The 12,237-nt window shown below is 40.3% G+C and overlaps 1 protein-coding gene across 1 annotated transcript in view; it reads right to left on the reverse strand.

The window, feature by feature from the left end:
- Positions 1 to 326: 326 nt before the first annotated feature.
- Positions 327 to 12,237, reverse strand: part of Xkr4 (XK related 4) — a 399,419-nt gene continuing 387,508 nt past the window's right edge. The window contains exon 3 of the mRNA XM_026394422.2: positions 327 to 1,273. Within this exon, the coding sequence (XP_026250207.2) occupies positions 327 to 1,273 (947 nt within the window). The remainder of the gene's footprint in view (positions 1,274 to 12,237) is intronic.

A 12,237-nucleotide genomic window follows, 5' to 3' on the forward strand; every position in this document is an offset into this window, starting at 1 on the left:
TTGGAGGCAAACTCTTCCATAATAATAGTCCCCTCTGGTGGATGGTGCTCCAAGACCAGTGCAGGAGGAATTGGGTAGCCACAGTCATACTGAGCTGGTGTTGCTCTCCTTCAGGTGGAGTAAGAGACTCTGGTTGCTGCTGGTTGGAAGGAAGACCAACAGCAGGCAGTTAGCTGATGGAGGAACAAACCCTAACAGGAGGACGGGGGGCAGACTGAGAACATTGCAGCTTGTTGCCCCTACTGTAAGATGAAGTGTCACGATCGCCACAGCCCTGCTGTCACCCCTTCATCTGGATGTTGTGGCTCCTGCAAGTTCTCTCGTTTTTATAAAGTGGTCTCGTATTCCAACCGCTCCTGAATAAGGGCATCGTCTTTGTACTGCAGCCTCGGAGGAGACGGGGAACATTCAAAGGCTAAAATGGCCTTGCGGAGGCTTCGGTCCAACACGTGTCTCTCCCAGGCTGGGTACCTATTTCTGAACAGGTCAATTTTTATGACGGACTCTTCGATCCGTGGTGGGCGAGACGATGGGGTGGACGGGGCCGTGGGCCTCACCTGAAAGACAGGTACACAGCCGTCCCGCTCGGCGAATTTCTGGTCGCGGTCACTGGCCACGCTGCGGTTGTTGGAGATGGACCGCAGGGTGCTCGTGGCCACCTCGGGAGGCAGAGAGAAGGCGGCCACGGGGTCCTCACAAGCACAACTCGGTGACTGCCCGAACCGGGGCCCGTTGGGGTGAAAGAAGGCATAGTACATGAGCATGAAGACCACGCCCGTCAGGAAGCTGCTGAAGACCACGCACAGCGCAGGGATGGCGAAGGCGTCGGCGATCTGCGGGGCCTTGTACAGGTACCAGAGGGCGCTCAGGGCCGTGTTCTCCAAAAGGATCACAAAATAGTAAATGAACAGCCGGCAGCGTGTCCTGCCTTCCTTGACGTTGAACCAGCTGAAGATGTAGATGATCCCCACCACCATGTCGAACACGATCTCCTCCCATTTGGTGATGCAGAATTCCGTCTCACAGTGGACGATCCAGAAGGTCATGATGCACCAGTGAAGGACGATGAAGATCCCAAAGTACAGCTGGAACACCGAGGCGAAGAGGGCGAAGGTGATGACCCGGGCCGCGATGGTGAAGAAGTGCCAGCAGAACTGGATGATGACCGCCATGTAGCTGATGGGCTTCTTGTCATCTCGAGAGTCCCGCAGGGCCTTCTGGTAGGAGGCCAGAGCCCAAGCCAAGGACACCAGGGAGGCGGCCGCTGTGAAACCTACAAAGGCAAACAGGAAGACATTCTGTCAAAAGAGAGAGGCAGGGATGCCCTGGAAGTCAAGTCACACGGGGCTGGTGGCTGGGGACAGGCTTCCACCTCCGCAAAGGCTCTTATTTTCTTTGGATTTTTAGTGGACTTCTCACTCAGGTGGGGATCCTTAACTGTCCTCTCTAAGGCATCAACCATCTGGAGAAGGCTGGACACTCACAGGAATGCTACTCCAAACCAGTGTCAGGTCCAGGATGTAGAGAATGGGTAGTTTAACTTTCTGTGTGTTTGGTGTCAATAGACTTGGGCTGGAGGCTGATGGAATGGGGTTGCTGTTCCACTTGACCAGGTATTACCACATGACCCTGGACAACCTTTGAAATGAGTATCCTCATTTTTTTTTTTTTTTGGCGGGGTGGGAGTGTACCAGGGATTGAACTCAGGGTCACTTATCCACTGACCCACATCCCCAGCCTATGTTGTATTTTATTTAGAGACAGGGTCTCACTGAGTTGCTTAGCACTACTCCTTTTTATAAGTTCTGCTGAGGCTGGCTTTGAACTCACAATCCTCCTGCCTCAGCCTTCAGAGCTGCTGGAATTACAGACATTGCACCCAACAAGATCCTCATTTATAAGGCAGGCAATCTCCGGGGCTCCCTACCACTATGGAGATTCCATGGTTGAAAGGTATATAGCATCACACTGAAGCTTGAGGGGCTACATGGTTTACCTTTCTGCTTCCAAGCAAAAATGAATGAATTTCATTCCAAAAGAGAGTTTATTCTTTCTTTAGAATAAGGAAAGAAGTTCACATAATTAGCTTGACAGTGTTTCTTGTGCTGCCCAGTGTGCAGCTCATCCTCATGGCTGAGGATACTCAGGGTTCCTGCAGCTTCTATCTGTGCCGACTACCTTTCTCTTAAAAGAAGTATTCATTCACTGTCTTTCATTTCTTAGTCTTTCATAAATTAATGATTGTATTGAAATTCATTTTTTAGCCATTCCTCTTATTTTATCAGGCCCATTTGGTTAGTAGATCTTCAAACTTTGGAATTAATTTTTATTGCCTTCTTATACTTTTATTCCATTTAACTGGGTCTCAAATTTCTGTCTATGATCCAGATATGGACAGATCTTACCTAAAAACATACCAGATTCCCAGGAGATCTCTTTTGGAGAATTCCACTCTGTCACTGGAGTTTGCAATTATTTTACTCAAGAAGATGTGCTGAGACTTGCCAAGGTTAAGAATGGTTTCAGGTATTATAAAATTAAACTGACTTTCTCCTCATCAGATCTATTATTAATCATACTCAGGCTGAATACTAGTTTTACTTCCCTCTTTAGAAATAATAGAAGGTGTGTGGATTTCCAGGAGCTTATGATGGAACGGTACTTTTCTTTTTTGAAACAATGTTTATAGAAAAAGAGCTGTTGTCTACTATCCTTGAAAAATAAATTTTAAAAATACGATTCTTGTGAAAAGAGGCCATATTAATGGATAAAAAATTCAAATCCAATAATCACATCTTACCCTGTCTCCTTGATTAACACAAACTTCAAAAAAACAAAACCAATTATTGATGAAGAAAATGTTTTCCAAAATCCACTTCTCATACTTCCTCACAATAAATCTACTAGAATGTTTAAACGGGGATGTCAGGATCTTCAGGTTTTTGATTTTTGATCTTTTTCAGGGCAGCACAAAATTTTTTATTCCTGTAAGTCACAGGAAGCTATCTATGGCAATATTTGTAGGTTAGTTACAGACCAGTGGACAAAGGAGTTTATGATAATTCAGTTTCTGTGCAATAGAAAACAGCCATAGCAATTTACAGTAAATTCTAAAGTGAAAAGAGAGGAGTGGAAGGATTTAAAACTGGATTAAGAAAGAGAAAGGATGGAGAAAAAAGGTGACAGAATAATGACTATGTGAATGATATTTATGATCGGTTCAGATCAAAGAATAAAAGGTTGTGCCATTTTGATTTCAATGCCTTTGTATGGCATAGAAACTGCTCATACCTCACCTTTTATCTGTGTCCCTTGAAAACTTGTAGCCTCTTGAATAGACTTGTACTCAGTTTGCTTTTAACCTGGACATCTTAGCTGTGCAGGGACACTCTTTGTGTTCTCACTGATGCACCTTCAGCAGGAAGCGCTGGTGCTTAGTGCCACCTTCAGGAAGGTGACTGCCTTGTTGGTCAGACTTTGTGCAAACTGAAGAGCAAGCACTCTTATTGGAAGATGTTACATAAGGCTGTTTTCCAAAGCAGTTATAAAACAAATCACCACCACTACCACCACCAGTTTGAGCATCCCTAGTCCCAAAATTAAAAATCCTAAAAGCTCCAAAATCCAAAACATTTTTTGGGGCCCACGTGACACTACAGAGGAAAATTAACACCTGACCTCATATAATGGGTCACAGTTAAAATGCAGGTGCAATAAAGATAACGTACAAAATTGCCTTCAGGCTATTTGTATAAGGTGTATATGAAACATGAATGAATTTTGTGTTTGACTTGGACCCCCTCTCCAAGATATCTCATGTAAATGCAAGTATTTCAACCCCCCCCCTTTAAACTTAAAAATCTGAAATATGGGACTGAAGATATAGCTCAGTGGCAGAGCATTTGCATAGCATGCATGAAGCCCTAGGTCCTATCTCCAGTTCTGAAAAATTAAAAAAAAAAAAGAAGCCAATCCATCAATCAACCAATTAATCAGTCTGAAACACTATTGTTTTCAAGCTTTTCAGATACTCCACCTGTCTAGATCTAATAGAAAAATTAGCCTCACTCAAATTTTCCTGTAACCTTTATCCCTTTTGCTTCATTGTCTTAAAAGAATAATCCAGTCTGTGATTGACTCTCTGGGAACTGAAGATGATACACTGTCAGTAGAAAAGGGAACATTTTCTATCTGCTTTGCTTTCAATGAAAAGAGTCTATATACTAAAGAGGAATTCCATGTCCATTCTGTTCTGTTCACCCCTTTTAATGAGTTCTGTTTTTCAGCAATGATTAGCATTTCTCTTCTTCATTTCATTATAATTTTCTCTTCCTTCTTTTTAGCAATTCTTTTTTTTTATAAGACAAATACACATCTGAATAGAAATATGGGCCCATTTTAGAATTAAGTCCTTCAGCATTCCTTTTTTTCCAATCGACTTTTTTTCTAAGCCACCTCCAGTATTCCGGTTTCATCAATTACAAATTACAATAGGTAAATTACAAATACAGTCCTGCCTTAGAATGCTTCAATCATTTGCTCTTTACACAAGTAATACCAGAGTGGTTATTTCCAGTGTCGAGATAGATTTGCTCTGCAAGGCACTGCCTTGTGATTGGAGTGGAGTTCTCTGGAACATCTGATGTATGGGGGTATAGAACGGCTTCTTTAGCTAACAATGTTAAAGCTTAATATTTTAAGATTTTATTTAAAAATAATTTCAAACATATAGAAAAATTTCAAACTAAAAATAGTACATTGAATACCTATATAAATTTTGCCTAGATTATTATTGGGTTTCATTTGTTCTATTATTATGCTCTTCTCTCTCTCATTTGAGACTAAGATATATGACTGTTTACCCTAAGGCACATCAGTGCTTATTTACTATGAAAAAGCATATAAAACCACAGTAAAGTTATCAACTTCAGCCAATTTAATATTTCTTTCTAATCCACCTTCAACATTTCAGTTTCATCAGTTGACCTTAACAATATCCATTCCAAATCTTTTTCTTTTTGGTACAGGATTAAGTCTAAGATAAGGTAGTGTATTTAGCTGCCATACTGATTTAGTTTCCATACTGATTTAGTTTTCTTTAATCTGGAATGTTTTCATAGGCTTAGACTTTCTTTGCATTTTCTGACATTGAATATTTTCTTCCAGTACCACAGATTGAACCCAAGGGCACTCTTCCACTGAGCTAACTCCACAATCCTTTTTATATTTTATTCTGAGACAGTGTCTTGCTAAGTTCCTCAGACTGGCATGACATTGAAATTTTTGAAGAGTATAGTACCTTAAAAAAAAAAAAAAAAGATGATCTTCTTCATTTTGGGTTTGTCTGCTTTTGTTTAGATTCAAGGTATGCATCCCAGGCAGGAATATGTAAGTGACATTGAACAATATATTTTTGCTCACATCATTAAAATACTAAAATATAAAGATTCCCTCAGTGGTCCCAGGACATAAATAATGTGTCTCTTGGTATTGTCTTTCAAAATAATGAACAGCGAAGTTTTAAGATCAAACTGTGAAAACAGCTGGAGGGGACTCAAAGGGATTCTATTATTTCTTAAAATGTTAAAATAGATGGTAAGACCTCTGAGCTTACCTAGTGCAATGATTTCATTTTACCAAAAAAAAAAAAAAAAAAAAAAAATTGAGTCTTGCCTTTGAGAGATTAAGTGTTCTATCTTTTCTCCTTCCTGACTTCCTCTTGTTTCAGATGGAAATTGTCTTTAATCTACCCTGAAATTAAACCTCTTGCTTCCTTGACAGCAGATGCTCTGTGCTCCTGCCTTTGTCTGAATGCCATCCCGGGCTCTCCACGAGATCCTTCCCTACAAACATCTGACAAATAACCCTTGTCCCAAGAAAACCATCTACTTGATTTTTTTTTCTCTTCTCCTTTATTTTAGATCTGTTTTCCCTCCAGTTCTTTGTTTCTTGTCTTCCCCATTTTTTATCAGTTAGTCCTTGAATTCTTGGCATTGTTCGGGATGCAGCTCTGGATCCACTTGCTTTCAGGGTCTCTGAGTCATCCCACTCCCTCCCAGTCCTTGACCCTCCAGCTCAGCAGGCAGTTAAGACCCACCCCAAGGCTACCATCCCCCCCCCCCATCCCCTTCTGTGTGTCTGACTGCTTACTTGGAAAGTTACTTAGAAACAATCTGACTGGAGGTGACAAATTTTGCTTTCTCTGGAAAAGAGCACAAATTCTTTCCTTTATCCTCCCTGTTGTTAGTGTAAATGCCTTCTCAGAACTAGAGGGAACATGAATTTCCAGGTAGGCTGCCACAGTTCTAAGAACAAGGTTTTATGTGCAGCTTGATTGAAACACCATGGCAAAGCCACCCAAATCCACCAGTTCAGATGAATGCCATTTTCTAACTTTGCCTCTGTCACTGGATTGTGTCCGTCTAATCCAGGTGTCTTTGCTTTCTGACTGCACTGCAGCCCCAAAGATCAATCTGACTTTGGAAAACAACAGTTCAGGGGCCGCATGTTGGGATGACAGTTTATGACATCATTTTGGACTGATTATAAAGACAGATGTTCCTTTTCTTCGGGTAGGCATTGGTAAAGGATATATTTTACCCTTGGAAATATTTTAATCCGAGAGTTTGGATTTTTAAACCTCTAGAGCGGGAGGAGGCTACTTCTAGCCTGTGTGATCTGTGCCTTTGAATTATTGAAGACACTGCTTAATAAGCCAGAGGCCAGTTTCTCAGAAGATATCTAAGAGTCTGGTCCATTTTGAAAAAAAAAAAAAAAATATATATATATATATATATATATATATATATATATATACACATACACACACATTTTTAACTGATTATATATTTATATATATATATATATATATTTTTTTTAACAATAAGGGTTATGGCTGTAACACTAGCTAGTTAACTAGTTAGCATTTCAAAGGGAACTGATGGTGATCAATATCATGAACAGCCAAGTTTTATACTTCTTTTCTTTTGCTTCTTATGGATATGGATATACTTTCTTTTTAGGATGTCTGTCTTCATTCCCCCCCTCCCTTCCTGTTTTCTCTTCCTTCTATATCTCCATCTCTCCACCCCCACCCCCTTTTTGCTTCATTTCTACTATTTGTTTTCCTTATTTCCTGCTCCCATTGAACATCATTTGGAATTGAATAATTTAAAAAGAAATAGTCATTTTAATAAAATGAGGTTCGATGTAGCTGACATCAAAACTGCCCTTTTTAGACACCCCAAAATTTATACATTTGAAATTTGGTCTGTAGTGTGGTGGCATGCGATGGTAGAGCTTTGAGGTGTGGCCTGGTGAAGGGTGTAATTTGTGTAAGATCCTTGGAAACATGAGAATCTAAATATCTCTTTAATTTTGAAACTTCCAGACTGGCAAAGGGCCATTTCTGGCTTCCAAATGCAAATTTGTTTTTTTTCTGTGGCTATGTTTCCATAATCAGGTATTCCATCCTTTTCCTTCATCATTCTTATCACAGTTTTTGATTATGTTTGATCTTGTATTGTTTAATTATTGTGTTTCTCACTAGATGGGGCCTTTAGGCAAGGATAAATCACTGTCTTGTTTTTTTCCCCCCCCCCTTAATGTATTGTGCAATACTCAAAGATGAAAGAAGGAAGGAAGAAAGGGAGGGAGGAAAAGAAATAAGAATATTCCATGTATAGAGCCAGAACCAGAAAAGGAGAATAAGAGGTTGAAAAGATCTGCACAATTCTTCATTCTTCCCCTCTTCTGCTTCTTTGCAATTTCAGTTTGAACTGCAAATGCCAAAACATTGTGAAATAAAATCTGTAGTCCTGCTGTGTTGTGGTCTGGGTGTAAACTACAATTCCTGGAAATCTCCAGAGAATGCTTCATAGGATTTATAGCCTAATTCCCTAGATGTAAGAGGTTCGGGGAATTGAACCAAGTGCTCTAATTCTTCGATTTTCTACAAAGAGAATGAACCTGTCTCTTTCCTTCTCCCAGGGGAAGGCATAACCTTTCTCCTTCAACAGGCCAAAGGGAAACACCTGGCAGTGTAAGAAAGGGTTCTTTTCTTTAACTTAAAAGTGTCCGAATATGAAAAAGTTCAAGCATACATAAAAACAGAGAGAATGATACAACAAGTGTACCCTTCACGCAGAACCAGCTACGGGGCTCTGATTGAGTTCTGAATGGCTCCTTTCTCTTCTCTGACAGACAAAATGGCTGAGTTTAGGGCTGTGTCACTGTCCAGTCCCAGGGCAGCATCAACTTGCTGATAGCTGGGGCTCTACGGGGACATCTTGGAGAGACCCAGCTGGTAGCTCTCTGGGTCCTTCTGCTCTGCCCTACTTATCTTGTGCTGTGTCTCTGAGTTTCAGCCACTCTGTTATCTTTCCTTTTCTCTGATGCCAAGTTCACCCATAAAGCCGTGTTCTGGTTCCAAGCCAGGAAGTGCCGGGCTCCCTGTTGAAAAGTTGCTCTCTTTGGGTAATTTCTGCCCATCCTTCTATTGTTTGGCATAAGCGTCATTCATTTCTTTAGGGTAGCTTTTCCCAGCCTCTAGCCTAGATTCAGTCCCTGGCATAGGTGATCATGACATCTTGCTTTTGTTCTTGCCCTAGCTACACCTCTGTGTGGGTATGGATGGCAGGCTCACCAGCACCTGTCACTCTGTTTGTGTATCAATTTCTTGAATTAGTAGTATCAGTTTCTCGAATTAACTGCTCTCTATTTCTACTATCTGTGTCCCTTCTCCTTAGCTTATTTCTTCACCCTTTCTGTTGATTTTAACATTTTTTGGAAGAAATGTTAAAATTGGTAAAATGTTAAATTTGGTAAAACTGAGTCTTAGGTGAAATAATCTCACAAAGGTTGAGGTGATCATTTAAACACATATAGTCTCATCACACACGCTGTAATTTTTCTCTCTAAAGGCACAATCCCTAAACAAATAAGCTGACTAACTAGGAAACAAAAATATAGTATTGGTTTCTTGGAGTCAAGACATTTTAGAGTTTCCTTAGTGCATCTGAGGCTCATGATCACAGATGGATGAAGAAAGAATAAGGATTTGTTGGGCCCTTGCTTTGTGTACCGTGATGTGATCGGCACCCACATCCTTTTTCCCAGTTTAAAAGCTTATTACAACTTTTTGAGGCAAGTGTGTCTTTGTTTTTGTCGTAAATAAGGAAACAGAGAACAAAATCTACTATTGTTAATGGGGAAGATAAGCATCAAAATTCCCAGATTCCCAAAGTCTGTCACAACCACACAGATTCATATGGTTATTCTAACTCCTGGGGGTGTGTGGGGACCCAGACAACTGCAGTGAGTTCTAAACTCTCCCACAATGCAGACTCATGGGGTAGGTACCACCATGATGCCATGATGAATGGAGATCCTTTAACTAGCCATGCCTCCCAAGGCCTCTGAGGCTCCCAAACCATGAATCTCTCTGGGCCCATAGCAACTACATTTGTACTGGGCCAAAGGTTTGGGTTTCTTTTCATCAAATGGATCAGAAACACAAATTCCTGGGAGGAAAGTCATGCTTTTATTCTCTTCATGTTTTCTGATCTATTAAAAAAAAAGCTTTCCTGTCTTCCTGGATTTTCTTGTGAGGAAAAATATTACCAATTTGATTGAAGAGAAGCAGGCCACGCAATGAATATTCAAAAAGAGAGTTTGTCTTTTCGTCGTTACAAATAGAAAAGCAGTAGATCCGCATGCCTGGAATCATATTGACTTATTTGAAACAAGGTAATAATTGAAAAAAAAAAAAAAAAAAAAAAAAAAGAAGCCTTCTGTGCTGTGATCCTTGCTGGGTGAGACAAAGGTTCAGAACATAATATGGTTCAGCAGGCCCAAGACTTTCTCAGTCTTCTCACACTGAAGTCATTTAATCTCTGTTTTAAACCTTGTAATAGTTCTGATTAAAAACATTTAAATGCTTTAATATGTTTAGCTTCACTGGGGATGTGCATTCTTTTCATAATCCATTTTGAAGATTCCGACTTCTTTGCAAGGCAAATTGTAAGCCTGCTAAGGAGGTGATAAGGGAATTTCACTAGGTTAAATTTTTGGTGTTTTGATGTGACAGGAGTTGTAGAAACTTGTGGAGGGAAGCTAAGTGCCTGTCTTTTTACATGTGAAAAGTCACTTCCTTCTGATGGAAAAATATTCAAAGATACCCTCATGTAGCTCCATCTCAGTTTTTTTTACCCCCCTCTCAATTTGAGCTCTTTATTACAATCTTATAAAAAGACCAACATTTTGTGTGGGATTTCAAAATCATTTAAATAATACTTTCTCTAAGAAAATAATTTTTGTGAGCAGAGGGCCAGAAGTCACCACTCTCTGTCCGTTTCTATATAGCATGTGGTTAAATTTACATCAAAAATAAAATGGTAAGATCAATTATTAGTGGAGAGACATAAAATAAAGTAAACTGAGATGTCCAATAAAATTAGTTATTCTTTTAGAGTAAGTTAAGTTTCCATTCCATTAAAAAAAAACCCCACTACATCATTATTCTTTTCAAATTTTCTCCTGTAGGTGGGAGAGGGTGAAGTGGAATGAAACTCAGACAAAGAGGAAAACAAGATGGAGCAGAGGGGCTGGGGATGTGGCTCAAGCGGTAATGCGCTTGCCTGGCATGCATGGGGTGCTGGGTTGGATCCTCAGCACCATGTAAAAATAAAGATGTTGTGTTTGCCGAAATAAAATATTAAGAAATTCTCTCTCTTTTCTCTCTTCTCTCTCTATCTCTTAAAAAAAAAAAAAAAGATGGAGCAGAAAGGAAAACCATCTGTGTCCTGTGTCCTCCTCTCACCTGAAAAAAGGGATGTGTAATGAAGATTAAAACAATAATTTAAAGACCCCACCATGTATGAAATGTTGCTGCAGAGCTGATTTTTACACATTGATGATCTTACTATTTTTACAGCTTCGCTTTCTTAGTGTTAAGTATTTTGCCCTTTTTTATAGATGGTAAAACTGAGTCTTAGGTGAAATAATTTTATCCCACCCTTTTTCTGTTTAGGGCCAGATAAATTTTGTGGGCCATGTGGATCTCTGTTTGGCTTTGCCATTGTAGTGGGGGGGGGGGGAAAGTAGACACAGATACACTTAGATTTAAAAAAAACAAAAAAGCAAGAGACCATGGGCTGTATTTGACCCATGGGCCTTAGTTTTCAATCCATCTAATGTATCCACGTAAACTGTGATCACATTTTTAACTGAAAACAGATGGTTGAGATTTGTACCTGCATTTTTCTGACTTCAAATTCCTTACGTTTTTCCCTACGGGCTTTGAAACATTTGGAGCCAATTGCAAAATGTGGTAACTCTAGGAAGATTTGTTAGGTGGTTGAATAGTATGGTTTTAGGTGGTATCTGTCAGCCTCAAAACTGAGAGGCACTGTTACCAGCCAACCAACCAACCAACCAACCCAACCACCTCCTGGTGTCAGTATATCCCATTCACAGCATGGAGTTTTGGCCTCTGTAAACCTCTTGAAGATGTGAACTCTTTACATCTCAAGGCATCTAGTAAGGAACACAAGTGCCACTCCTCTATAATTTTCTTGATTATTTTAAGAGAAGCAGGTCGACATTTACAGAGCCAAGGGACAGGATGGCCTGTGGGTTCTGCCTGGTCCTCTGCCTACTTTATTCTGCTCTTTGTTTGCAAAAGGCCAGCTCCTCCATCCAGCCTGGCTCCTCATCATGCCAACCCAAGCAACTGAGATAGAATCTTTTATTCCTCCCTTCTGTATGTTCCCAGGGTGCCTTTGTAGTCTGCCATGTATGTGAATGTGTAGGCTCACATGCCACAAATCATCCAGAAGCATCACCAGTACTGACAGTTACTGGCCTATTTAGAGGAATCTGAAATGTGGTGTCTTCCTGGAAGAGTGACAGTCTTGTCCGTTATAATCAATGTTAATTCTTATTGGAAGGACTGTCTAGTCACCCATATTCAGAATTATTCATATTCAGAGGACTTGGCAAGGGACCCAGGAGATAGGAAATGGCAACACTAACCCTGGGTCCAGGAAACATAAAACTAGGGAGCAAGGCAAGTTTGGGGCAGCCACACAGGGGTAGCAGTAGTGCTGGCTTGGGATATTAATGATGACAAAGGTGGCATAAATATTAGTGCTTATGGACATTGAAAACCAAGCTCTTTTCTCATAGGAGAGTTAGGAGTCTGCCTAAATGCAATTCTTCCTAGAAAGCAAGAATGTA

Source organism: Urocitellus parryii, chromosome 7 (genome assembly GCF_045843805.1).
Source record: "Urocitellus parryii isolate mUroPar1 chromosome 7, mUroPar1.hap1, whole genome shotgun sequence".
Lineage (NCBI taxonomy): Eukaryota > Metazoa > Chordata > Mammalia > Rodentia > Sciuridae > Urocitellus > Urocitellus parryii.